This window comes from Lagenorhynchus albirostris, chromosome 7, assembly GCF_949774975.1.
Source record: "Lagenorhynchus albirostris chromosome 7, mLagAlb1.1, whole genome shotgun sequence".
Lineage (NCBI taxonomy): Eukaryota > Metazoa > Chordata > Mammalia > Artiodactyla > Delphinidae > Lagenorhynchus > Lagenorhynchus albirostris.
Window position 1 is genome coordinate 2509053 of NC_083101.1, and position 27700 is coordinate 2536752.

Consider the following 27700-nt stretch of genomic DNA (forward strand, 5'->3'; position numbering starts at 1 on the left):
AAAGGACGGGGTTCTGCCCTGGAGGAGCTTCCAGAATCTCTGAAGCACACTCCTGGGAGTCCCTCTAAGCCACCCAACCTCATTCCAGCCACATCTTGTCCTTATACTTTCATGGCAAGAAGCTGTCACTGCCCCCCACGGGACACCCCTGAATAGTGGCCTTGGCCACCATGTCTCTCAGCTACACACCACCCCCGGCTCTCTAGGACAGAGGTGAATTTGCACAAGATGTGCAAAGCGACTTTTTAGGCGACGGCTAAAACCCAGTTGGCAAACACAGGCCCTGTGAAGGTATGGGCATCTCGCCTCTGTCCATACAACGCGTGGGGGTGGGAGAATGTTCCATCCCAGACTAATTGAATCTGAATGGTGTCACAGCAAGGACACACACAGTCAGGAAAAGAAATTCAATTTCCTTTTGACCTACAATTAATTTTCAGGAAAAAATCGCTTGATCACCTTGTCTAAAGATGAGCTTCTAGCCCAGCACCTTATGCTTTCAGAAGGGGTCCCCGTCCTTGGTTGAGTCAGGGAGACACCGCGCCTCCCCTGGGAACCAGGCCAGGAGCAGGCTTTCACTGGGAACCTCACTGGCCTTGAGGACATCCGGTCAGCTGGCTGCCCAGGGGACAGCTCCCGCCCTCTGTTCTTCCTCTAGGAATGCAAGGATCTTGCAAGCCTGGGGCTGGTCCAGGCATCGCAGAATTATCGCAAAACAACGGCACCGCTCGGCTGGAGGCACCGCTCAGCCACGGCCGCCCACCCACGCGTTAGCCGTGAGCGTGGGTCACTGTGGGCGGCGGCGGGGTCCTGCTCACCCACCCTCGGGCAGGATCTGTGGTTCTGGGCTCTGACCCTCACCATTCCGCGTATCCCTTGTGACCCGGAGGCCTTCCCGATGACTCAGACACACATATTCCTCTCCTGCATCTGGTTGGCTGGCAGCCAATTATCTCCCATAAAGGCTTGGCCCCGAGCTCCGGGCCCAGCATCGCAACATTGACGGAACCGGTGTCAACACATGATGACATTATTTAGGAGAATATGAAATTCCCCCTGGATCCAGAGAGCATGCAGGATATCTGGACAGACTTACAGGACGGGCCAGAAAAGATTTTGGTCATTGTCTAAACTTTGTGCTACAGATGGGGAAACTGAGACCCAGAGAGGTGGTCCCACAGAGGCCGGGGCAGGACCAGAAGCCAGGCCTGCTGGCCCTCAGCTCTGCTGGGCGCTGAGGTGATGGCGCTCCCGGACCCCCGGATCCCGGGCTGACCCGGTTCCCACCTCCCCGCCTGCCTGTGAGGCCACTTCGGGTGGGGGCCAGGGCGGTGGCCAGCCGCAGGTCCCATGGCCCAAGTCCTGCTGGCCGCTGACTTCCCCATCCCTCTCGCCGGCCAGTGGATGGGAAGGCCTTTGTGCCCCTGGCCTGGACCGTCTGGGAACTTGTGTCTTGGGTCACTGTGAGGTCGGCAAAAACCGTAACACTGACACAAAGGAGGAACAGCCTAGCCTTGGGGCCCTCGGGAGAAGGCGCGGTCGCCAAGGCAGGACTGGAGTCCCCCTGCGCACGTCTTCCTCTTCACCCCCACGTCAGCTGCTGAGCAGCGGCGGCTCCTCTCACCACCCAGGCCCTCGCTCCGACGCAGGCTGGGCTAGGGCTGCAGCGTCCTTCCCTTCCCCCAACCTCAACTAGGCTATGAGCCTGTGGAGGGCCAGGCCCGTGTCTTCCAGCCCAGAGCCCTGACCTGGCAGGCTCCTAGCCAACATGTCCAGAATTAATTCTAGGGAGAGTGTTGGGGAGCTCGGCACTGGGATAGAGCCTTCAGTTTGGAAGGGATGCTGGAACTCAGCTGGGCATCCAGATTGGCCATGTATGAGCCCACGGGCCAAATCCCTCAGGTAGCGACTGGCCTTGGACAGCTCTGTGCTTCTCCCCGACCCTGCCCCAAAGGCCTCGGGGACAGAAAATACCAAATGACTGCTGAACGGCCAGGAAGGCTGGGACCACGTCCCTGGGACGCCTCTGACTCTGGGTTCTGTGTCATAGGTCAATAATCAGAGTCATAAAAGGCCCACCATCGAGGAAAGCCCATCACAGGTTATTCCAAGGAGAAAAAGCAGCCCAACCACATGTCCTGCTCAGCGGAGAGGATGACCCGACGTTCAGAGTGGTTCTCAGGCAGTATTTCAAGGAACAGGAAAACGATCACAGCAACTTAGTAAGAGAAAAAGGCCGAACGTGCAAACTATATACATGGGATGATCTTGCTTCTGTTTTAAAATTTACAGGCAGAGATTAGGGAGAGAAGATGGAAGGAAGTACACTGTCAACCTTGGCTTTCTCTCTGGTGGAATTAGAGGGGTTTTTGTTTGTTCTTATTTTACTAATATTCCCTATTTATAGTGAAACCACCCATCAACTCTTCAGCCAGACTCTGTGGCAGGTGAGAAAGGGAAGCCTCAGAGAGGTCAAGGGTCACGCCCAAAGGGGTCATGTCAGCGGTGAGGTCTGCACCCAGGCCCTGCACACTGTGTACTGTGGTTGGAAACAGAGAAACGAGCAGTAAGGTGCTTTTGACTAAACCAGTAAAGCCGGTTCCAGAGGAGGCAGTGGAGAGAAGCAGCCTGTGTATGTCCGGCACCCCATGTATCCCACCCCGTGGCCCCCGACCTGTGCCTGTTACCCCACGCAGGAGTTCATCCTGGAGTCTGACCTCTGCTTCCACCGGCCAGAGCCCCGGCCCAGCCCGGTTCCTGGAGGCCAAGGTGCAGCCAGACGGCCGCGGGCCAGGCCTGGGGCGGCAGCCAGGGCCGGGAAGGGCCGGCCCCCATTGCAGCCCGTTGTCCAAGACTAAGGCCCAGGTGCCTCGCTGCAGCGACCCTTGGCTGGCAGGGGAAGCGCTCCCACCTGGTCTTCTCCCACACAAACCCCGGAACCACACACAGGCTGAGCCAGCGCCAAGCTCCCAGCTCCCCCTCCCACTTCACAAGTCAGGACGCCACCCCAGACAGGGCTGGGCGCTGCATGGACCCCACGGGGGCCGAGAGGGCCAGGGCTGCAGTCGGGGCGGGCCAGACGCCACTGTGGCCTGGGGTGGAGCTGTGCCATTCCCTCAAAACGCACGCCCTCTCTGGTCCCGGCAGGCAGCTTTGTACCAAGCAGGCAGGAAGCAAGCTAGACAGAGACATCCCCAGTTTCCTGCCCCCCAGCACAGCCTCCAGAGAGGGAAGGCAGACCAGAGCCGGGCCAGCGCTCCTCGGCTCTGCAGAGCTGCTTTTATCTAGTTTCTCCTGGCAGCCTCATTTCTGATGTCATTGAAACATTGTTTACTTGCTAACGGGACCCAGATTCCTCTGACCTCCAGCCCCTCTGCAGGCCAGGATCACAAACATCCCTTAGCACTTTCCCCCCCAAACCCCCCAGATGAACACGAAGGAAGTAGAAGAGGGGGAAGTGCCCCTGAATCCGGCTGTCTGTCCACCCACCCCCTCCTTAAGGCCACCTCCGTGTTACTGACATATTCGTGCGCTTTTTATGTTTCATTAGCTGGGGGCGGGCCTGGGCAGTCCATCCAACTTCTCTGAGCTCAATTCAGGGAAACATCCGTGCTGGGGGTAACATTTCCTACGTCGGGAGCTGCTGTACGACCTCGTTCAACGCACCTGGCTGTGACTGCACACCTGCTAACAGGGCAATCACAGAGCAGCACCTCCTCCCCTGCCCCACCCCCTCTTCCCCTGCCACGGCAGTGCTGCCTCTGGGGACGCGTGGCCACGTCTGGACACAGTTTTGGTTGTCACATCTGGGGGTGCTCCTGGCGTCAGGTGGGTGAGGCCAGGCACGCGGCTCCACACACTGCGATGACCTGGATGCGCCCCCTGCCCCGCCAGAGTATCTGTTCCGAAACGTCACCGACAGTGCTGAGGCCGAGAAGCCCTTGCTAGAACCTTCCACACTGTCGTGAGTGTTAAGCACTAAGTACTCGTGAGTCACATGCTTTGTGCCTGGCGCCTCGCGAGCCCTCGGGTGACAGCGGCTGAGGTCACCTTGACCGCCTTCTCCTCACCTTGCCCTCGGGAGGTCAGGGTGGAGAACACGATGCTCATTTTCCTAAAAGGACACCACGGCCCAGGAGTAGGGCCTGACCAGAGCTGGACCCGGGACCCCGGCCCCAGGGTCTCTGAGGACATTCAGTCCGCTGCGGCCCTGATACTGTCCACAGTCTCAGAAGCTTCCTGTCCTGGGACCTGGCCTTCTGGAGCTGGGGGAAGGGCAGGGGCTGCTCCCTGGGGCCTGGCGGTGCACCCCGAGCGGCCCCTCCCCTCTCCCGCAGTGCCGGGGGCTGGGAAGGGGGAACACTCCAGAGGACAGGCCGCCTCCTCAGGACACGCAGACCTCCGGAGCAGCGTAATTGCTTGGCTGTCCCCAGCGCTGTCATCTCCAGGGAGGCGCAGGAAATGCCCTGATCTGGGAGGGCGTGCCCTTGCCTCTGAGGAGCGGACACTGGGGGCGGCTTCACAGGTGGCAAGTCCCTGGCAGAAGCTTGGGACTGAGCCCCTCAGCGTGCGCCAGACACCGGGTGGGGGCCACAGGCGATACCTGACTTTGACCCCCGTTCCTCGTCTGAGGCCCTAACAGCCTGTGGGCAGGACATGTGGTCCCCACTTCACAGTAGGGAACCAGGGTCCAGGGAGGTCCACAGACGTGCCCAAGGGCACACGACTCCCAAGCCCCGGGTTTGTTCCCTTGCAGCTGCTGCCCCCTACAGCCCAGGGGACCGCGGCCAGGTGGTACCTACCAGGTGCCCGGCGGCTCTCACCAGCTTGTGAGTGAACAGCGGGAAGGCCTCATCGCTCAGGTCTGCATCGAGCACTTCCTGGAGAATGGCCCGGCTGTGAGCGAGAGCAAGGTCGGTCAGTCAGTCGGTCAACAAACACCTGCCCAGCCCTCCTGGGTGTGTGGCCTGGCTGGAGACGCACTGGGGACACAGCAGTGAGGAGGATGGGGCCCAGTCCTCACGGGGCAGACCGCCAACAAACATGTTATTAATAAAACAAACAAGAGGGAGACGCACCCCAAATCCAGTCAGATAAGAAAGGCACCTTCATCAGAGCAGTGACAGGAACAACCAAGCCCTGGGCAGAGACACGACTCAGAGATGGGCGCTCACAAGCTCTCCTTTCTCAGATGGGGGAACCAAGGCCTGGGGCAGTCATCTAGCCAGCTAACGCCCCTCATGCCACAGGCTCCCGAGGGCAGGGCCCGCCCTCCTCAGCCCCCCTGCCCTGCTGGCCCGGCAGTCTGGCTCTCATGCTGGATGGGTTACCTGAGCCCTCTCGGTGTCCGTGGAAACCTTCAGTTCCTGGGCACCGTGCCCCTTGCCTCCCTCCGGGACTTAGTTGACTCTTGCTCCCCTGCATGTTTCCACCGGGTGCCCCGGCCCCAGTTTAAAGTTTTGTTACCTTCAGGTTTGGTGCACCCGTCACCTCCTACAAGAAGGCCTCCCTGATTCCCTGAGTCTGGGTCAGGTTCCCGCCCCCCACACACACACACTGCCCCCGGTCTGAGCTCACAGCCCTGATATGTCTCCTGCCAGGGTACCTCTTACACTGGTTGTATTGATACTTGCCCCCACTGAACCAGGAGCTCTGTGCCAACAGGGCCCCTATGCCTGGCACAGAGAGGACAACTGGTAAATAGGGCTGATTGAAAATGGGCTGGCTTTGCACTGCAGGGCCAGCTCCCCATTGGCAGGAGACAGCCCCACCATTTCTGCCTCGCAGGGGTCCCAGCCAGTGCCCAGAAACACGTCTGAGGCGAATCCCCAGCCCCACGGTGCCGGGAGCTGCCCGCCCACGCCTGCCCGAGGTGCCCAGCGTGCTGCACTGTGTCAAGATCCTTATGTAACACCCTGGCGCCCACGTGGCGCCAGCCCCCGGAGAACCCACACCCAGTCCTTAAGAAGCCCATCCTCTCCGCGGCCCTGGGCGGATGGGGCCAGGGCTGCTCCCTGGTCTTCCCAGCAGGGGAAGGAGGAAGGAGGCTGGAGCTGCCACCCGGGGCCGGCGTGGCCTTAGCAGTGCCACGGGTGCCCCAGCTCGGGCACCAAGCTGGGCAGGCAGGTCTGTCAAGCACGGGTCGGGGTGCAGGAGGCCGTGCCTCTTCCAAGGGGCAGCGGGTAGCACCAAAGGGCACCGGCTCCAGTCAGAGAGCAGGTTCAGGTCCTGCTTCCTTCACTCACTCCCACCCCAGCCTCGCCTCGGTCCCCTCATCCGCTCCAGGAGGGCAGCGATGCTGCCTCACGGGGCCCTTGGGAGGGGGCAGCCACCAGAAAGCACACGCCAAGCGCCGTGGCACCAACAACTACAATGGCAATCACTGTTCCCCGCGTGTCTCCCCAGTCACGTGTGGCCTCTTGAGCTTAAGGTAATTAAGGTAAAACATTCTGTCTCACGGCCACATGTCAAGGCCTCAGTGGCCGCGTACAGCTTAGTGGCTACTGTACTGGACCACCAATTATGGAATGTTTCCAGAAAGTTCTATCGGTCAGCAGGTCATACAGCACCTCCCACGGTCCAGGTGCCGCGCCGAACGCTTTCCACCTGACAGCTCAGAAAGTTTAGCCCTTGTCAGCGGTGCTGGTAACATTATTATTCATACAAGAAGCTTTGGGTTATTTTTGAAAGAGCGAGGACAATTTGGGGGAGAAAGCTAAGAAGTTACCAGGAGGAGGAGAGCTTGTCTTCCTGCCCTGGCAGCTGTCACTTGCCACCCTCCTTGAGCAGCTTCTAATGAGGCTGGAAGAGGCTGGCCTGTCCTCCCGGGGCCACACCTCGATCTGTCTGTCTGGTACCCCCTCCCTCCCCTGTCCGCTCACCCCCACCACCAAACCAAAAATGGCCCAGTCCCTGGCCAAGGTCGCAGTGCAAATGAAGCTGAGGCTTCCGAGGATGGCCTCGAGCTCAGGAGGCCAGGACGCCCACCCCCATTCAGCCCAGAGATGCGGAGGTCAGTGTGTGGGGAGAGGAACCCCACACGCTGGACCCATTGACCACCTGGACACGGCTCATCACTCTCCGCTCAGAACCCCTGCTTCACTTGGCCCCTGAGGCTCCTCACACCTGCCGGCCTCCTACTCCCTGGCCCAGAATCAGAGACCCCGTTAAAGCCCTTCTTCTGCTCAGTTCCCTCTCCTGGAGGAGTAGCCTCTGCACCTGTAGGCTCTCGCCTCCACTGCCCTCTGAGCCTGTCTCCTATGGCCCTGGCCTCACCGCTTTTCCCCCTGCCACAGGGCCTTTGCACCTGCTGCCTCCTCTGCCTGAAACACTGTCCCTTCAGAGAGCTCCAAGCCTTGACCCCCTCATTTCCCGCAGTGTCCCCTCCAAGGGCCCCCTAATAAATATTGCTTTTCATGAGAAGCCTGAAGTCCAGCACTTGATGGTTAAGGTACACAGCCAGCCGTGATTCGGAGAGCACGTGCCGCGTGTGTGCCGTGTGCCTCTGTGCGAGACGATGCACGCTCAGAGCCAGCTACACTCCACCCGGGAGGGGAGGGCCGCCAGTCCAGGACCCAGCTGGGGTGCTGCAGGCTTGGTCAGCCCCAAAGAACCAGGGAAAATGGACCCCGTGGTGGGGCCTGCGTGCACTGGCTGGGGATCCTGGCATGACCCCGGCTGACAGGGATGTCCCGTGGACACGGCCGTGCTGCATCTAAGCGTCAGCTTTGGGATAACCTGGCTGGAGGTGCACCATCCTCTCTTCTTCACCAATAAGAATAAAAATACTTCTAACCACCTCCAAGGGCTGTGATCAGGACTGGAGGAGATGTTGGTACATCCCAGGCCCCTGGCTGGTCGACGTCAACACGCTGTGCTTCCCCCCTTATCCCCTATCCCCCCGTCCCCTCTCCAAAGCGCAGCCAGAGGGATCTTTCCAACGTGCACAGCTGCTCAGGTGCCCCTTTGCCTAAGACCGTCGTGTGGCTCCACGCACAAGCTGGAATTCGAGGGCTTTCCAGGAGCTGATTCCTCCTGGGTGGGAACACAGCTCAGTAAACGCTCACAGAATGGATTAAGGAGTGAACGATCGTCTGCAGACCTAGTCATTGGGGGCGCTAGGGAGCAGCAGGCCACCTCTCGGTGTAGAGCGTTATTCTGAGCCCAGGTAGCACGTGGAACCCCAGTCTGGCTCTGCCCCCCTAGAGATGGCGCACATGATTCTTAGTCTGTATCAGCTGTCCAGAGACACCCTCGCTGGCCCTTCCGTGACCACTGAATCCTCGCGTACTGATTCACAGTGAGGTTCAGTCTGAGTCCTTTATTAAGCGCTTTTCTGTATTCTAGTGCTTCGAAAAGCGTCCTTCTGGTGTGGCCTCTCTGAGGTCGCTGGCATGTCGAGCTTACTGACCACAGTGTCCCATTCTGAAGCAGTAAGTGGTTCTGCCCCGGGCCCCAGAGAGAGGGCCGAGGGCCCAGGGCCCAGGGGCACCCCGGTGCCTGGCTCCCCGCCCTCTCCTCACCTGGCTGGGCCCTGGACGCTGATCAGGCCCAGGTCCTCGGAGCTGTCGACAAGCTGGCACCGGAACCTCCGGTCCTGCAGCACCGTGGTGATGTGGGACCAGTTGTGCTGGGCCACAGCCCCGCCCACGGCCAGGTAGTAGCCGTCCCCTGGAGGAGAAGCACGGGACTCAGCGCAGGACTGTGGGACGGAGGAGGCGGGGCAGAGGGGATGGCCCGAGGCCTCATGGAGAAAACAAACACTCTTTCCTTGAAAGCGAACGACAAAGGCCCAAGTGATGGGGACACTCCCAAGGGACCCTGGGTTCTCATCACCCGCAGGACGAAATGCGGGGAGGAGGGGCTGGGTGCGGGACCCCCTGAGGCTGCACGTGTCAAGGGAGCATCTTCTGGGAGAGTCTGAGGCTTTCTCCCACTTCTCAAAGGGTTTGTGGTCCAAGAAAGCGTAAGAGCTCCCAGCGCCATCACGCCGTGGGGAGACCGAGTCCCACCTCAGCTGCCAGTGCTGGGCGAGCTTGGACAAGCCTCTTTCCTTCTCTGAGTCTAACGTCCTGACCAGCTCCCGTTTCTCTTCATATTCCCATGGCCCCCCGGTCCCTAGGATCCCTGCCATGGCCTTATGGGGGCTGGTGTCGAGCCGGGGCGTTACAGGCAACACACCATTGATCCTTCTGAGGAGACTGACACGCGTCACCACCCTCGGGAAAAGGAGACTGAGGTTCAGAGAGGTCACACGGTGTGAGAAGACTGGCCTCTGTCCAGCTCTGAGTCCACGGCCTGTGGAGCATCCACTGGGCCGTGCTGCCACCCGGGTACTGCTGAGCGGAGGGGAGCTCACCTTGGCCCAGTGTCCTGGGACAGCCACTGCCCCGGGGGGCTGTGACCTCAGACAGCTGTGTGGCCCTGGACCCCCATGCAGCCTGCCTGAGCCTCCGAAATGTCACCTGCAATTTGGGGTGAAGGCACCTCACCCGCGGGGATGCTGTGAGATTCAGCCACTGTGTGTGCCCTGGGCGGGCAGGCTCTCACTGACCACTCCCCCCGTGACCTGGTGGAGGTGGCGGGCCTGGAAGGGGCTTCGCTCCTCTGCATTTTCTATGCGCCCTTCTCCCCATCCCATTCCCTCTCTTCCTTCCTTCCTTCCAGCAGGGCTCCCCCCATCTCAGAGTGATGGTACCCAGTCAATCCCTGACTTCCAGCCTCAGTTTCTGCATCTGTACAATGGGAATGAGGCCAGAACCCCCCCTCACAAGGCTGCTGGGGTGATTGAAGGAGCTATGGCGGCACCAGGAGCCCAGCTTGGGGCTCAGGAACCAGGAACCGGGACGGTTACGCACTGCGACACTCATCTCCCTCCCCGGGGGTCCGGTCTTGCCCAAGGGCTGCTCCTCTCAGCTTTCAACGCCATTCACTCTGGGCCCCGCCGGGGGCCGGCCTGGCACCAGCCCCCAGCCCACTCTGGGCACAGCTGGCGTGGGAGGGGGGCAGCAGCTCTCGGGGAGGCTCCGGAGTCTGGAGAATCCTGCCTAGACGCCCTTCCGCACACTGGCCCCCACTCCCCGAGGCTTCCACAGCAGTGGAACAGCATGTCATTGTGATCATAGGTGCGGGCACCTACTATAATTGAAAAAGAGACACGCCCCACTTTGCTTCTCCGGCAGGGGAGCGTGAAGCTCGTAGCAGAGCCCAGACGGGGACAGGGGATGGGGTGGGGGGCCTGGGACCTCTGCTCCCTCCCCAGAAGCACTCGCTGGCTGGGCTCTGATGGAAGGTCCTGGAGCTGGGACCGGTCAGGCCACCACGCCTGGAAGCGTGAAGCTGGGAACCCTTCGCCCCTCCAAGCCAGGGTTCCACCCGCAGCAGCCGGGGGGAGAGCAGAAGAGCCCCTGGCTTTGCCATCAGCCCCCCACGTGGAGACCCCAGCCAGAGTCCTGGTCGTCCTCCCGCCCCGTCCAGGTGACCTCTGGAACACCCCTGACCTCGTCACCCCACGTTCTGTGTGCCCGTCTGTGCCCTCAGTCCTGGCTGTCCATCCAGACCCAACTCAAAGGCCAAACAAACGAGCTGATCCCCAAGGATCCCCTGCTACCTGGGCTGGGGGCTCTTGGGACGCTGGATTGAGAACACCTCTGAGGATCGAGTCTCCAGTGGCATCCTCTACCCCAGCGCCCGGAGCACGCTCCGTGGCCCCCGCGCGGCCCCGCCCGTCTGCAGCCATGCCGAGGCCCCTCCCAGGGGGACCCGAGCGTTAACTGAAGCCACCTGGTTCCAGACAGACGGCGGCTGCTGGGCCTGGCCTCCTCTGGGCAGCTGTCTCTCATGAAAAACATCGCGAAGTGCCCAGGTCCAGGTCCAGCCCACATGGCGGACATGGCAGGGAGGGCGGTCAGAGGGCAGGCTCCAGGGCTCTGGCTCGGGCCAGGAGCTGTGGACTTTATTTTGTACTTTTCAGAATTGTCCAAATGTTTCCTACAGGTATGTACTCCTTTTGTGATGTAAAATACTGTTCAAAATCACATTTAAGATGGACAACTGCTTTATACACAACCTTGATCACACGTGAAACACACATCCTCTTGTCTTAATGGTGATCTGACCTAACAGGTATAAACACGCGCACTGAATGGACATGCATGTTCACAGCAGGAACAGTACCGCTTTTTTAAGGCTGAAAATACAAGGTCCGTATGTGGGTTTTCTGTGCTTAGCGGTGAAGCCGGGACCTTTAGCACGCTCCACAGACCACTGTGACTTGCTTGTCATCTGCACACGCCCTGGCAGGTCAAGAACCCACCAAGTGCAAACCTCCCCACCAGGCGGCCGTTTAACCTGAGGCAGACGCCCCCAGCGTCCAGGAGAAACATCTCCCGGGGTCCATTCACACCTCCCCTTCCCCTCCTCTCAGAGCCTGCTCTTCTCACCCTGGCAGGCGAGTTCTCCTCCAGGGCCAGGAATCCACCAGACTCATCGGGAAGGGCACAAGAAGCTGCCCCTTGGGCCGTGGCTCAGCGTACAGAGCCCTGGTGACAACTCCCCCGTGACGGGGACTAGTTTCCAGGTGGGGAAACAAGCTCAGGGAGGCTGCTCCCCAGCCCTCCTGGCACCCCCAGACTCTCGCTCAACTCCCTGCAGCAGCTCAGGGAGGTGGGTCATTTGTCTCCACTTCACAGATGGGGAAACTGAGGCTCAGAGAGGCGGGCCCCGAGCCAGGCGGTGGCAGGCCCCTCTCCGCCCAGCTCCTCACAGGCACCTCCCGCGTTCTTTTCTCCACACCTTTCTAGCAGGTGGCTCGTATCCATCCTTCGAGGTTCAGGCCAGACATCACCTCCTCCAGGAAACCTTCCTCATCCTGGCTCACCTGCTTCCCATGGCCTCCCATAATCCTCGCTCTTTCCCACCCCCTCACAATCCCACCCAGTGTTCTATCGGGCTTTTCCTGCACCTCCCTCTCCCAGTGCCCAGGCCAGACCTCGCCCCCCTCCTCCGTGACTGAGTCCCACGCAACTGAATGGCCAGCAGCACTGAGCCAGGCCGGGAGCTGGGGCCGCCAGGTTTCCTGAACGGGCTGACAGTGACCCTTCCCCCGACGGTACAGTGCAGCCGCACGGAGAGCAGCACAGTTGAATCCTTTCTCCCCTGCAAATCCAGTGTCCCAGGGGTGGCAAGGGGGCCCCTTCTTGGAGAGCGGGGATGCTTCCCACGCTCTGTGAAGCTTAGCCATTGCTATTCTGCCCTGACGGAGACAGGCTTGCAGCACTAGAGATTCGACTGCTCCCATGTGAACCAAAGGGTGGGTCGGGGAGGTGAACTGATGGGGGCAGATCTGGCTCAGCGTAGTCAGACCTGTGCAAACAAGGGATACGAGTAATGAGCTCCCCGTCACAAGAGGCATGCAAGCAGAAGCAGAGGGCCTGCAGAGGGCAGTGTGGGTGTCAGCTTGGGCACAGAGCTGGATATCTTCTAAGGACCTGCCCCAGTCTGAGACTGAGAGTTACATGGGAACGGAGACAGCCAATTCAGCATAGATGCCGGTGTCAGAAAGGCGCTAACTTCTCCACGAGGGAGGCGTGGCCTTATCCTCGGCTCACTCTCTTCCGGGCAGGTGAGCTGAGCACGCGCACGCTGTGGCCACTCCGAAACCCCGCGGGACGGGCAGGTTCAAAGGCATAATCACTGAGCGCTGGAAGCCCAGCATCGTTGCCTGAAGCGAGACCTCTGAGCCCCCAGGCCCTGACTGCGGCGGGCACACGCGTGACTCCAGAGCAGCCTGGCAGCCCCGCCCAGTGCGTCCTGCGTCGGCGGCCGCCTCACCGAGCGGGGCTGCATCGAGGGCACTGCTGGATCCTCGAGGCATCGCTTACCTTCAAAGGCAGGGGCCAGTGGGGAGGTCTGGGGGCTGGGAGCAAGGCGGCTGACAGTCAGGTCGCTCTCGGTGCCCCCGCGGTGGTTCAGCATGCAGGTGTACACCGTGGAGCCTGCGGACAGGACGAAGACCCCAGAATGTGGGAGCCATTTAGCGGGGCGGCCCCTCAGCTCAGGGTAACCCTTGGTCGGATACCCTAGGGGGGCAACCTTGAAAGGCCCCTCGTCTCAGTGATGCCACCACGACTGAATGACCCAGAGAGGGATGGGCAGGTCACCCAGCACTGCCATGCCCAGAGGAGGAAGGGTCAGGAGGGAGGCTTCTTTCTTCTAGAAATGCCTCGAATCCCTCCCTCCCTCCCACCCACCCCACCCCCACGCTGGGACGTCTTTAAGGGCAGAATTTATATCTCATTCATTGGGCGCTCCTAGCACCATGCCTGGCATAGCAGAAGCTCCTTGAATGGCTGATGAACAAATGAGTATGCAAAAGGAAGTAGATGGATGGATGAGAGAATGCGGAGGTGGGGAGAGGGTGGGGGGAAGCACGGATGGAAGGAGGGGACGGGTGGGTGGGTAGAAGGGTGTTGGCACGATGAATGGGATGCGGGGGATTAAGGGGAGGTGAGGAGATGGATGCATGGATGAGAGAATGCGGAGGTGAGGAGAGGGTGGGGGGAAGCATGGATGGAAGGAGGGGACGGGTGGGTGGGTAGAAGGGTGTTGGCACAATGAATGGGACGCGGGGGATTAAGGGGAGGTGAGTAGCAGGTACATGTGAGGCAGGGGGCAGGTGGGTTGGCTGGATAAATGGTGTAATGGGTTGAACTGTGTCCCCCAGAATGGTATGTTGAAGTCCTAACCCCCAGTCCCTGTGAATGGACCTTATTTGGAAATAGGGTCTTTGCAGATGGGATCATGCTAGGGTGATCAGAGGTCATCAGGGTGGGGCCCTAATCCAACGTAATTGGTGCCCTTAAAAGAAGAAGAAAATGCAGGGAGAAGGCCGTGTGACTCAGAGGCAGAGATTGGAGCAACGTGGTTGAAAGCCATGGATGGTGGCCACGGCCAGAAGCCAGGAGGGGCAAAAAGGAGGGATTCTATGTTCTTGGGATCACGGCCCTGAGTCTGAACTTCCAGCCCCAGGCTTGTAAGACAACACATTTAGGTTGTTTAAAGCCACTCAGTTTGTGGTACTTTGTTACAGCAGCTCTAGGAAACTAATAGCGATGGGGCTGGGTGAGTTTGGGGTTGGGTGGATGGGGATGCGTGATAAAAAAGGAGAGGCATATCCCAAACATTGCATGGGACATACTTACACTAAGAAGTTATTCATCCTTTATTTAGAATTCAAATGGCACTGAACACCCTGTGTTTTTAATTCTAGAAACCCTACTTGGGGAGAGCATTCCTAGGGGGGGAAGTGGACAGGTTCCCCAGCCCCAGGAGACTGTTCTGAGGACTTGCTGCCTGGAATCCTGTCTGGAACAAAGTAAAAGTGGGGGTGGGGGCAGGGGGGAGGATGGAGGAGGAGACAGAGGGTAGAGGGAGGGAGGAAGGTGGAGGGGGCCTGGGGCCGGGGCTCGGCCAGGAGGGCAGAGGGGTCTGGACACGGGGCCCCAGGGCCAGGCCCCGGGGCGGAGCCATGAGCCAGATGAGCCCAGAGAGGACAGGGTCAGCTCCCTGTCTCATCTCAGTGCCTGGGGCTGCACCGAAGTGGGAAAGCGTGGCCCACCTGGGCTCCGTACCTGGGGGCCGGTTGACATCGGCCGAGAAGAGCCAGTCGGCGGCCTTCCTCGCGTCCAGGCCCACCAGGTAGAACTTCCCAAAGTAGGACATGTCAAACACAGCAGCGGCCCCTCTGCAGGCCAGACACTCCTTCCTGATCTGAAAAGTTCCAGAGGTGGTGTGCTGTGTGGGCTCCGGGACCTGACTCCTCCCCCAGACCCTGGGGCCCTGGGCCCTTGGCTGCCGTCCTAGTCCGAGAGCCCCTCCTGCCTTCCTCCCCTCCAGCTAGGAACACACAGTGACCATCCTTTTCAAGCACAGGAGACACTCTCCAGGGTAGACCAGAAGCCATAAAACAAGATGATAAATTCAAACGGGTTAAAATCATACAAAATATGTTCTTTGACCACAGTGGAATCAAATTAGAAATCAGTAGTGGAAGAAAAATTGGGAAATTCACAAATAAGTGAAGTTAGACAACGCAGTCCTGGATAACCAACGGATCAAAGAGAAAGGGAATTAGACAACACTTGGAGATGAATGAACATGAAAATACAACATATGCAGACTGATGGGATGAAGCTAGTGCTGTGCTCATGGAAGTTTTCCACCTGCAAGAGCTCTCCAGTCAGTAACCTAACTTCTCCACTTTGAGAAACTAGAAAAGGAGAGCAAATTAAGCCCAAAGTAGGCAGAAGGTAAGGCAGGCAGAAGGAAAGACATACTAGAGATTAGAAAGGAAATAAATGAAATCTTGAAAAACAGAGAAAATCAGCAAAATTGAAAATTGTTTCTTTGAAAAGATAAACAAAATTGGCAAATCACTAGCTAGACTGACCAAGAAAAAACAGCGAAGACTCGAAGTACTGAAATCAGGAATGAAAGAGGGGTATCACTAACCAATTTATAGCAAAGGATTTTAAGGAATACTGTCAACAGCTGTCCACCAACAAATTAGACATGAAATGAAATTCCTAGAAAGACACAAATTACTGAAGGGGAAATAGTCTGAATCCATCTATAATAAAAAAGAGACTTAATTAGTCATTTAAAACTCCCCACAAAGAAAAGCCCAGGTCCAGATGGCTTCACTAGTGTATTTTACCAAACATTCAAAAAAGAATTAATACCAGTTCTTCACAAACTCTTCCCGAGAGGCCAGCATTACCCCTGATGCCAAAACCAAAGACCTCATAAGAAAACTACAGACCAAAATCCTTCATGAATACAGATACAAAAACCTCAACAAAATACTAGCAAGCTAAATCCAACAACATATAAAAAGGATTACACACCACGATCAAGTGGGATTATCCCAGGAATGGAAGGCTGGTTTACCACCCCAAAATCAATCGACGTAATGTACCATCTTCACAGGATAAAGAACAAAAACCAAATGATCATCTCAATAGATGCAGAAAAAGTATCTGACAAAATCCAACACTTGTTCATGATAAAAACTCCAAGTAAACTAGGGCTAAAAGGGAAATTCCTCAACCTGATAAAGGGCATGAACAAAATCCCACAGCTGACATACTTAATGGTGAGAGACTAAATGTCCCACGCTAAGATCAGGAACAAGACAGGGCTGTCCACTCTGCTACTTCTACTCAACATTGTACTGGAGGTCCCGGCCAGAGCAATTAGGCAAGAAAAAATAAAAGGCATCCAGACTGGAAAAGGGGAAGTAGAACCATCTCTATTTGCAGCTGATGTGATCTTACATCAGAAAATCCTAAGGAACCCACTGAAAAACTATTACACCTAATAAAATAGTTCAAGAAGGTTGCAGGATATAGGGTCAATATACAACAAATAAAAAATTTTTGTATTTCTATATGCTAGCCATGAACAATCGATGAAATTAAGAAAATAATTCTATTTACATCATCAAAAAGAATTTTTAAATGCTTACACATAAATTTAACAAAAGAAGCGCAAACTTGTACTTAAAAACTAGAAAATATCTTTGAAAGAAATTAAAGACCGAAATAAATGGAAAGCCCTCTCATGTTTACAAAATGAAGACTCACTATTGCTAAGTTGAGTGTACCCCCCAAATCAATCTACCGATTAGACAGAGTCTACCGAAATCTCGGCTGGCTTCTTGGCGGAAGCTGACAAACGGATTCTAACATTCATACAGAAATGCAAGGCACCCAGAATATTCAAAACAGTCTTGAAAAAGGAGAACAAAGCTAGAGGATTCACACTTCCTCACTTCGAAACTTACTACAAAGCTAATGTACTCAAGACGGCGTGGTATAGCATAAGGATAGAAATACAGATCAATGGAATAGAATTGAGAGTCCAGAAATAAACCCTGACGTTTATGGTCAGTTGATTTTTCACAAGGATGCCAAGGCAATTCGATCGGGAAAAGAATAATCTTCAACAAATGGTGCCGGAACACCCGAATAGCCATCTGCAAAAGCGCAAAGTTGGACCCCTTCCTCACGCCACACACAAAGCTTCCTCAGAATGAACCACAGACCTAAGTACGAGACCTAAAACGATACCATTCTGAGAAGAAAACGGAAGAGTAACTCGTTGTGACCTGGGTTAGGAAACGCCTTCTTAAATATGACACTAAAAACGCAAGGGACAAAAGAAAAACTACATAAGCTGTACTTCATCAAAATTAAGAACTGCCGTGCTGCCAACGATATCATTAAAAAAGTGAAAAGACAACCCACAGAAGGGGAGAAAATGTTTACAAATCATAAACCTGAGAAGGGACTTGTAGCCAGAATGTACGGAGAATTCTTATAACTCAATAAAAAGACAAATAGCTCAATTTAAAACTGAGCAAAATATCTGGATAGACATTTCTCCAAAGAAGATATACAAATGGCTAAATCTGCACATGAAAAGATGTTCCGCGCCAGCATCATTAGGGAAATGCAACTCAGATCTTTGAGATACCACTTCACACCCACCCGGATGGCTAGCGTCAAAAAGAGAACTACACGTGCTCACGAGGATGGAGAACCGAGAACCTCGTCCGCCGCGGGCGGAGGTGTGAAACGGTGCAGCCACTTTGGAAAAGCCTTCGCAGATCTTCAAAACATGAAACGTGGAGCTACCACATGGCCCGGCAATCCCACTCCCAGATATTTACCCGTGAGAAATGAAAACATCTGTCTAAAAACTTGCACGCACATTTTCAGAGCAGCATTATTCATAATAGCCCGAAAGTCGAACCACGCAAATGTCCATCAACAGATGAATGGATAAAGAGAAAGGAGTGTATCCATGTAATGGAATATTGTTCAGAATAAGAAGTCATGAAGTACTGACGACTTCCTAAAACATGGATGGTCCTTGAAGACATTATGCCAGTCACAGAGGACCATTGTACGAGTCCATTACGTGAAACGTCCAGATGAGGTAAAGCTACACAGACAGGAAGTAGATTAGCGGCTGCCAGAAGGTGGGGATGCGGTGAGAAAATGGGCTAATGGGTATAGGGTTTCCCTGGGGGGGAGATAAAAAGGTTCTAAAATTAGATTGCAGTGATGGTTGCAGAACCCTCTGAAAATACTAAAAGCATTGTACACTTTAAGTGGTTGGGTGGTATGGTACGTGAATATATCTCAATAAAGCTGTTTTTTTTTAAAAAAAAAAAAAAACAAGGTAACATCTCTCATTATTTCCCTCCATACGGTACGCAAACGCTTGGCTCCAGTCTCAAGGTTTCCTGCTGTCCATCTGTTTCTTCTGCTTGGTCTTCCCTTGCAATGTCACTCCATCTTTGCCCTAAACCCCTCACCCCATCGCTGAGCAGATGTGCCAATCCCACTGCTTTTACGGGAAAAAAAAAAATTATAACAGCAGAGCTGCCACTTAGGGAGCATTTACGGTGTGTGAGGGGCCCACGCCATCTCCTCCCGCCCCGTGTGGTACAGACACCGCTGCCTGGGAGCAACTGTGATTAGCAGCCTCACGGCCGGGTGCCCTCTGAGGCCCAGGGGCAGTACGTGGGCCACTCAAGTTTACACAGGTGGAAACGATGAGCTATTCATCACCTGGGTCTGTCTAGTAGTGCCCCGACCCCGAGAAGCCACTGTGCGCATCTCTCCCCGCTCTGCGTTCAATGATGCCGCGTGGGTGGGTGGGAGGGAGCGGATGGTGAGGGCATTTATACAGGGGAAACTGGCCAGCGCCGGGGATCAGTCTTCCCCCCGGGACAGCTGGTTGTTACCCGGCACCCCATGGGGTCTGCACAGCTCCTGCACAGCTCCAGGCACCACTACTCTTTATGGAGCTCCCGTCGCCCGTCAGCCATGTGGTACCTTCGCTTACACTGCTGGGGCTGCAGATCAAACCCCAGAACAGCTTCCCGGGCTGACTCTCGTCTAGCCAGGCTGGGGACGTTGCCAAGGCTGAGAACAAGTGCATGTTTCATGCTCCGGGACTGTCGAGGTGCCTTTGCGCGGGTGGGATGCAGCCGCGAAGCCAAGTTGGCATCCCCTCCCAGCGCCCACATCCTCAAGGGCCTGAACATCCCGCAGGCCTTGGAAGCCACCGTGCGGAGGTGCCAGACGGGGCCCCGTTTGCTCCCCGGAGAGGCAGCCCCCAGGGACTCCTGGGCTTTCAGACGCACATGCCTCCCCTTCCATTTCAGAAGCCGCCTCCCCCAATGCCTTTACTAGAGCAAACTTTGGAGGAAAGCGTGCTTCCTCCCCTTCAGGACCGGGTGCAGAACTAGTCACGATAAAGATGCGGGCCTGTTCAGAATGTATTAAGAGTTTCCAGGCAGCAACAGCAGAGCTTTGCTTCTAAGCAGGGGGCCCCACGTGACTGCAGGGGTCCCACGCCCAGGAAGCTTCCCAGGCCACCCATCCCTGGGGACCCCCAGGCTGAGGCCTTGGCCCCCTCTCAAACAGATACCGAAGGGACTTCGCTCCCTCCCCAGTCGGCCACATGCACGGGGACACAGCACGTTCTGCTGGGTAACAAAACAGCTGGGCGGCTCAGAGGGGAAGCTGGCATAGTCTCTTCTGCAGAAGCTGCCTGTGAGAACTTCCCTGTGTGATGCAAACTCAGAGGGACTCACCTCAACCCCAACAGAAATGAGGAGCCGGGAACGGAAGGAAGGGGCCAGGAGCCGCCAGGAGCGACCTGAGAATCAGAGCAGCTCCGAGAGGCTCAGAGAGGTGAAGCCCTGGCCCGAGGCCACACAGCCAGACCCAGGCCTGGCTCCAGCCCCACTCCTTGAGCAGACCTCACCGCTGCCATAGTCTTGGTACAGACGGGAGGGGAGGGCAGAGAACATCACCGATTCCTCCACGAAACTGAGTCGGCCAAAAACGGGGGTGGGGATAGCTGGCAGAGAGGGCCAGCCCACGGGGACGCCCGCCTTTCTATCCCATCAGGGATGGGGCGTCCTACCACGTCGTGGTGGGGCGGGAAGTCGAAGGTGTACTCCTGGCCCAGCAGCCTGCCGTAGACGTAGTCCTCGTGCGCCCGCTGCCTGTAGGCCCCGTAGTAGTCGTAAGGGAGCACCTGGGGCAGAAGAGGGGTCGTCACCGGTCCCGCCCCCTCCTCCCCCCTCCACGCACAGCATGGCCCGGTACCCGCGGCCTGGCCAGCCCTGAGCCGGGTCCTGTGGAAACAAAGGTCCACAGGGCAGAGCTGGTCCTGCCCTCTCCGAGCCCCGCTTTCGAGGGGCAACGCGCTGTGGACGAGGCCGGGGTGGAGGCGGGGCTCAGGCATGCCCTCCATGTTGCACAGGTGACACCATAATCTCCATGGCGGTGGGAGCGCTGGGGCCCCGGAGGGTGGAGAACGAACGGGGTGTGCTCGGGTAGGGAGGACGGCGAGGGACGGGGCTGAACGGGAAACAGGCGGGTTGACTGGGACCTCGGGGGCCACGCCAGGGCTTCCGATTCAGCGCCAAGGCGCTGGGATAAGGCCCAGGGATCAGCTTGCGGAAGGAGAGGGAGGGGGAGTCGGGGCTGGGGTGGCCGCAGCGTGGCTCCAGGTGCGGTTGCCATGGTGATCCGGGACCAGGTCCTGCTCGGGCCAAGCCCTGCGCAAAGGGCCTCGCGCTTCCGGGAAGGGAGACCCTCCCTACAGATGAGGAAACCGAGGCGCCGAGAGACTGGAACTTGCCTCAGGTCACAGGCGAGTCCTGAGCGCCCGGCGTGGGCCCCAGAGGCTGGCCCCTCAGCCGCCACTTGCCTTGGCTCCTCCTGCACTCGGTCAGCCGCTCTCAGGGAGGCCCAGGCCCCAACACCCGCACCTGGTCCTGTTCCTGCAGATGGGGCCCCTCCTCCTCCCCCAGCCCTCCCTCCTAACATCCCAGCCCGCCGTAGCCTGGCCAGGGGTCAGGGGTTTGGGGACGTCTTGTCACCCAGTGCCCTGGACTCCCAGGATGGCTCCCGGGTGGGGACTGCACAGCCTGCCCATCTCGGGACCAGAGGTATGTCACCGATTCCTGCTCTGGTCTCATCGCCTTGCCCGCGGATTCCGGGAGAGAGGGGCTTCCAGGGCGGACCAGGCTGGCTGCAGTGGGTTCTGCAGAGACCTGCTCAAGGAGGGGTCTACCTAGGCCCCTCCTCTCTGCTGACCCCAGAGAAGCAGAGGCAGAAGCCATCAGGAACTCTGGCCTCCATCCACCTCACCTAACATGCCCTGGAACGTGCCTTGGCACATAGCTGCTACGGAGATGGCAGATGGGTCGCACTGGAAGGGGACTGGTGAAACATAGCAACGGGAAAGGGGTTTTAATTTGTGCAAATCTGGATCAAATACTATCCCCCTGGTTGTATTAAAGCATCCCCTCAGAATCACATCACCTGCTCCAGAGACCCCAGGCCGAGGGGCTCACAAGCAGGACGGTTTTGACTCTTCTCTGAGGACCCGGGTCCCTGAGAGGCACTGGGTGGGGGCTGGGCAGCCCCCAGGAGGGCACCCAGAGGCCAGGACGCTGTGAAGTACCAACTTACGCGCTAACACACAGAATGCATAATTTTGGCTAAATCCTCCTACTAACATTCACAGTTGCCGTTGCCAAAGATATGTGAACCAAATTACGAGAAGACGCTCTAATTCCTCCCGTAAACCTGGGGAGCCTTGTGTGCAGCCTCCACTCTGTGGAACACCAGCTCTCCTGGCCCCCGGCCCATTTGGGCCGTGGAAGGCCGGGCACCGTGGGCGGTCAGGGATGCCTGTGGGGACATCCCACGACCTCAGGTGGACCGGCCAGGGCTCGGCTTCTCCAAAGGCCAGGTGACGCACCCGCCCCACGGCACTAAGGACAGGGAGACACACAGCCACCTCCGGTGGGGAGGACGTAGGCGGGACGGTGGGCAGGGGCCGGGCGCAGGCCGGGCTGGGGGCATGGCCGCTGGGTGTCGGGGAGCCACTCACCGGAGCCGCGCCGTGGGGACTGAACCAACCCGGCCTCTCCCAGCCGTGCCGCTCCTGGAACACGCAGCCTCGTGCGAGGAGTTCCTGGTTGTGGAGGGAGAAGAGGCCCACTCAGGCCTGGCCAGACGCACAGAGAAGGGCAGGGAGGGGAGAATCCACCACCCGGCACTGCAGCAGGCAGCGGGCAAAGAGGTCCCGGTACTCGGAACCAGGACCCAAGCCCAGGCTCTGATTCCAACTGTGCAGCCCTCCCAGCACCCACACTGCCCGCCTCAAGAATCCCCCGTCTGCAGAATTACCTTCTCTTATGGACCGAATTGCACCCCCAAATTCCTATGCTGAAGCCCTAACCCCCAGTGTGACTGTATTTGGAGACGGGGCCTGTGAGGAAGGAATTAGGGTGAAATGAGGCCCTAAGGGTGGGGTCCGAAGCCTTATTAGGAGAGGAGAAGCCACCAGGGCTGTCCCTCTGCCAGGAGCAGACACAGCAGGAAGGCGGCCGCCCTCACCAGGAACCGGTCAGCAGACACCTGGATCCTGACCGCCCAGCCTCCAGGACTGTGAGAGATGAATTCGAGCCCCCCAGCCTGTGGTGTCTGTTACGGCAGCCCGAGCGGTCTGGGACACCCGTGACCCAGCGATGCCACAGCTAAGCGTACACCCAGGAGAAATGACACCAGGGACGCAAACAAGCCTGTGCACACCTGCGTTCACAGCCACCCAGAGGTGGGGACAGCCCAGGCGCCCATCAACGGACGAATGGATGGCCAGTGTGGTCCACCCGTACGATGCGATGTTATTCAGCCTGACAAAGGAAGAACGTTCTGACACCTGTTACATCGCAGATGAACCTCAGAGGCAAGGTAAGGAAAAGCAGCCCGGTCACCAAGGGCCACACAGGGTACGATTCCATTTATGCGAAAAGACCAGAACAGGCACATCCAGAGAGACAGAAAGTATAGATCGGTAGCTTTTCTAGGCTGGGGGGTGGGGCGACATGGGGAGTTATTGCTTCATGGGTACGAGGTTTCCTCTCGCAGTGACAAAAACATTCTGGAACTGGATAGTGGTGGTGGTTACGCAGCTCCGTGAATGTACTTAACCCCCTGCGCTGTACACTTTAGAGTGGTTAAAATGGCAAGCTGTATGCTGTGTGCACTTTACCACAATAAGAAATTACAGCAGACACAATAAAGTAATGTGGCGGCAGATTTCTTTGAAAATAAATTTAGCCTGGGGGGAAAAAAGAATCTCCGCTCTAAGGTTTGGAAGGGCCCTGTGCCTGGGGCCAACCCAGCCCAGCGCCCAGGAGGAGTGGGCTTCGGAAGCTGAGCGTGGCCGGGCGTTCAAGTGCCAGGACCGATGGGCGCCAGAGGCCAAGACGGCCTGAGTCTCCCCCTCCCCGTGGGCCACCACCTCGAGGGGGAGGGCGCTCCAGGTCACATGCCAACTGGTGACCCCCGGATGCGTCCTCCCTGGACGTCCAAGGGGGTGGCAACCAAGGACACAAAACCCACTCCCCTCCAGTGAGCGTGGAGACCCCTCCACCAGAGACGCATCACCCTTCCTGGGAGGGAAAATGGAGAGCAGGCTCCTCTATTTAACAAAACACACGCCAACCGTCAACAGCTGGGAAGTGTCACCAGGAGGGTGCTGACGAGGAAGTGAAATGTGGGTGAAGGCAGATTCCTCCCCGGGGGCAGGGCTGCTGCACCCGCCAAGCCCCCTCCGGGCAGAACTGTGCACATGTGAGCCACGTGTCTGAGCCCATCCTCCACCCGAGAGTCATCGAGCAAGCCCTGCGCTCCTTGGGAGACTGCTGTGCTGCGGGGACGGTGCAGGCCCGGGGACAGGCTGGGGGAACCCGAGCCCACGTGGGGCCCAAGATTCCTGGCCTCTAGGCCAGGCTGGAGGACAGGGCAGCCCGGGAGCCAAGGATGTCTCTGTCCTGGGGAGGTGCCGTGGGCACCAGCTCCCTCTGGGGTCCAGGCGCTGGAGCCCCAGATGAAGGAGGCTTCCACTGCTTAAATGTTACCTGCTCACTGCGCCCTGCCCACCTGCCTCCCGCCCCAGCCATCCCGTCAACAAACATTCCCTGAGCACCTACCCAGAGTCAGGCTCTGCGCTCAGAGTGACTGGGGCCCAGCCCCCGTTGCCAGGGTCCTCGTAGACATGGGGGCAAGGAAGGGGGGATGGAGATGGACTTGGGGTTGGGGGGGGTAATGGGAGCACAGGGAAGGCACCTGGGTTGTCAGGGGCCTGGGAGAGTGCCCAGGGGCAGGCCCCAGGAAAGGGCACCTGACGATGGGTTTCATCATATAAGTAGAAGCTTGCCGGGGAGGAAAGACATCCCAAGCAGGCCCCACAAGCAGGAGCACGTCTCCTTAGCACGCCACTGCCTGGTCCTGCCCTCCTGATGGGCGGCTGCACACACCTGCCGGTGCACCTGGGGCTCCCCGAGAGCGCCGGCAGCCGGCACAGAGCAGGCACTGCGGGGGGTGGGGTGGCACCTCGTGCAGGGGGTCCGTCCTCATGTTGCGTCCAGCCAGGGGCTCGTCGTGGGGGAAGACGACCGAGTAATTCTTGGAGTAGGACTCGTGGCTGCGCTCTCGAATCCAGCGGCCGTGGTCCGTGAGCGAGTGATGGAAGCGCCTGTCGTGGATGGAGTGGCCCGTCACTGCCTTGGGGACCCTTGTCCCCTCCACGGGAGTCCTCCCTATGGCTCAGGCCTCAGGGGGGCTCCTGGCTCTCCGTTCTCCCACTGAGGGGCCTTGGGCAGCCCGCAAATCTCAGGGAGCTCAGCGTCCTCGCCTGCAGCCCCCTACAGCTGACGGGCGCAGGGAGTGGACACCTCAGGCTCAGGGCCTCAGGCTGGGGAAGTGCGTGGGGTGAGCCGTGCTCCTTGCCCCCGACCTGGGCCCCGGGCCGGACAGGCCCCGATGATCTCGTGAAAGCTAACGTGAGGGATCTTCGGAGTTTAGGGTCAGCAGATGTGATGCCCCTTTCCCCTCGGTGCCCCTCAGCGGAGGCAAGGGGTGAAGGTGACGGCCTCTCAGGTCAGACCCCCAGGAGGCGCAGAAGAGTGGGAGAAGTCCCAGCTGTGTTGGGGGCACTGCTCCCAGGGATGGTGTGGCCGCGATCCCTGCACGTTTGTCCCCTGGCAGCTGGGGGGACACCAGGTGCAGCCACTCCACCCATGGTGGTGTCCAACTCCGCCCGCGGATCCCACGCGATCTCCTGCTGAGCTGAGAGGCCCCTCCCCCAGCCTTCACGAAGGGAGGACAGCCAGGGCCAACCAGCAGCCCTTCCGTCTGGTCCCCAGCGTGGCCACAGTTGCTGGGCTGCGTTACACGCTGCGCCCTGCAGCCCCTCCCAGGAACAGCCCACCTCTCAGGCGCCCAGCTCACTGCGGCCCCCGCCTGCCCACTCCTTCACTCCCCGCCTGTTGGCATCTCACGTGTCCTGTGGGGCCCTCTGCCCCCGGCTGTGTCCCCATCGGTGCTGCTGTCCTCAGGGGCCTGGCCTGAGCCTCGGCAGGGCTCCCAGCTGCTCTGACCTGCGCAGGGGCAGGGGCTGCCGATGTGGGAATTAGCACGACAGATACTATTCGTAGTGATTGCCGTCGTGTAAGGAGCCCTTTTCCAGGGCAGGCCCAGGGCTGAGGGCCACCTGCAAGAACCCCTCGTGCGGTCCTCAGAGCGGCCTCAGGTGTGGGGCTCCTGGTTTGACTCATTCCACACGACAGGAACCTGCTGCACTGAGCCAGGAGCTTCCAGAAAGAAGGGGGGCCACGAAGAACCGCCAGGGGCCTGGGGAGGGGTCCCAGCGGCAGCACGTGGGGCTGCAGGAGCAGGCTGGCGAGGGGCTGAGCCAGGGCGGGAGGAGGCCAGGAGACTCACCCCCCTTGGCAGCAGGAGCCCAGTGGCTCCTGGGATGGGACGTGGTCACCCACCCAGCCTCGCTGAGAGTGGGGCTCCTGGGGGGCTCTCAAGGGGGGAGGTGGAGCCTCAGTTGTCCTCTCAGACCCCCTGGGTGGCAGGGACCAGGGAGGGGGATGGGCCTGAGGCAGGGCTGGGTGATCCCTGCACAGGCACATCCGGCCCCTCTAGACAGGCCCCCACCAGCCCCTCTGCTCGCCCCTGTGCACACCTGTGGGTGTCAGGGGCGGGGGCACTCAGCTCAGCCCAAGCACGACAGGGGTCAGCAGCGGAAGGACCACTCCCCGTGGTCCACAAGGACCCGGCTGCCGTTTTCCACCTGCATACAAGCGGGCAGAGGGGCCTGCAGCCGGGGTCCGGCGTCCAGCCACCCTCCTGACATAACAAAGAGCGACTTCTCCTTCCCTGGTTGCCAGGACCCCAAGAGCTTTCTTTAAAAACAACGGCCCGTGCTCTGGGCCCCACCTATGCCAGGCCCTGGGGGAGGCGACGCATCCCTACCATGAGCCTCAAATGCACTCCACTGAGAGGGTGGATCACTGTTCCCATTTCACAGATGGGGAAACCAAGGTCAGGGAGGAGGAAGAACTGGCTAATTGGTGGGGGGCCGGGACAGCTGAGAACCTGTTTGGGTGTCCAAAGGGGGTGCCTCTGCCACCATCCATGAGGCAGCTGCTGTGGCCTGAAGGGCACCTGGTGCCAGGCCAGCCCCGGGAGCCTCACATGCAGGCCAGGGTCCAAACACGCCCTGGACCCGGCCCTGGGCCCCGATCGCCTCGTCAGGCACCTCTCCCCGAGCCCGTCCTCCAGCGTGTAAGACGAGGAGGTGACATGGGTCAGAGCTCTGCTCTGACCTGAGGGTCTAAGCAGGGGCACAAGGCTGGCGCTCCCTCGTCCGGGTTTTTTGGTGACTCCCTGACACAGTGCCCTCGTTTCCTGGCTCTGCCTCTCTTGTGGCGCCTGGGTCTCCATGCCCCGCTCAGGCCAGGGAAGCAGGACATCCCATCGGTGCTGAGAGGCCCCGGGTGCCGGTGCCACAGCTGGTCCGGTGGTGGCATGTGAGTGGGGATGGGGGCGGGGGGGTGGGTGCTAGGTGGACACGGACGCCCCACATCAGTGACCGCTCAGGCCCGATGCCATGAGCCGGTCATCTCCTGGGTGCATTGCCCGGGCCAGAAAGGCGGGTGGCCCAGATCACAGCCCCGACCCCTACCCACTGGGCCCCAGCACACAGGGGCTCCCTCCCTGGGCCCTCTGCCTTCCAACCTGTGACGCAGGCCCCAGCCAGGCCAGGGCAGAGGCAGGAGCTCTGCCTTCCACCCACAAACCCGCCCACAAGACGCTGCCTCTAATGTCACACTTGTGAGAAGAGGTGGCTGAGGAGGGAGGCTCAGACCCATGCCAGGGGCCTCCACCAGCCCCGGAGGTGAGAGGCCGCTCGGCGAGGTCGAGGATACGCCCTGGTCTGTCCGATTCCACTGCTGAGGCCTCACCCCGCGAGGGAAGCCGGACGGCAGACAGCCCTGCAGGGCTGGAGCTGGGTCCCTGCCCCCTGGCTCGCACGCGGGGTGACTTCAGACACGATGCCTCTTGCGACGGCGCCTCTGTTTCGCTGTTTGTAGCGGGAGGGGCTCAGACTGGCCCATCCCTGAGGCCCCGTGCAGCTTTATCATTTCTGGAACATTCCTCTCTTGGGAGAGCACGTGGGCACAGACCCAGACAGACTCCAAGGTGGCGCCAGAGCGGACCACGCTGTGCCAGGCGCCATGGAGGGG

The 27700-nt window shown here is 58.8% G+C and overlaps 1 protein-coding gene across 1 annotated transcript in view; it reads right to left on the reverse strand.

Annotated features, from left to right (window-relative positions):
* Positions 1-27700, reverse strand: part of SARDH (sarcosine dehydrogenase) — a 63430-nt gene that overhangs the window by 13478 nt on the left and 22252 nt on the right. Inside the window, exons 13-19 of the mRNA XM_060153838.1 lie at positions 24498-24639; positions 21988-22071; positions 20005-20118; positions 14631-14769; positions 12882-12995; positions 8523-8670; positions 4803-4896 (exon numbers count right to left, since the gene is read on the reverse strand). Coding sequence (XP_060009821.1) covers positions 4803-4896; positions 8523-8670; positions 12882-12995; positions 14631-14769; positions 20005-20118; positions 21988-22071; positions 24498-24639 — 835 coding nt within the window. The remainder of the gene's footprint in view (positions 1-4802; positions 4897-8522; positions 8671-12881; positions 12996-14630; positions 14770-20004; positions 20119-21987; positions 22072-24497; positions 24640-27700) is intronic.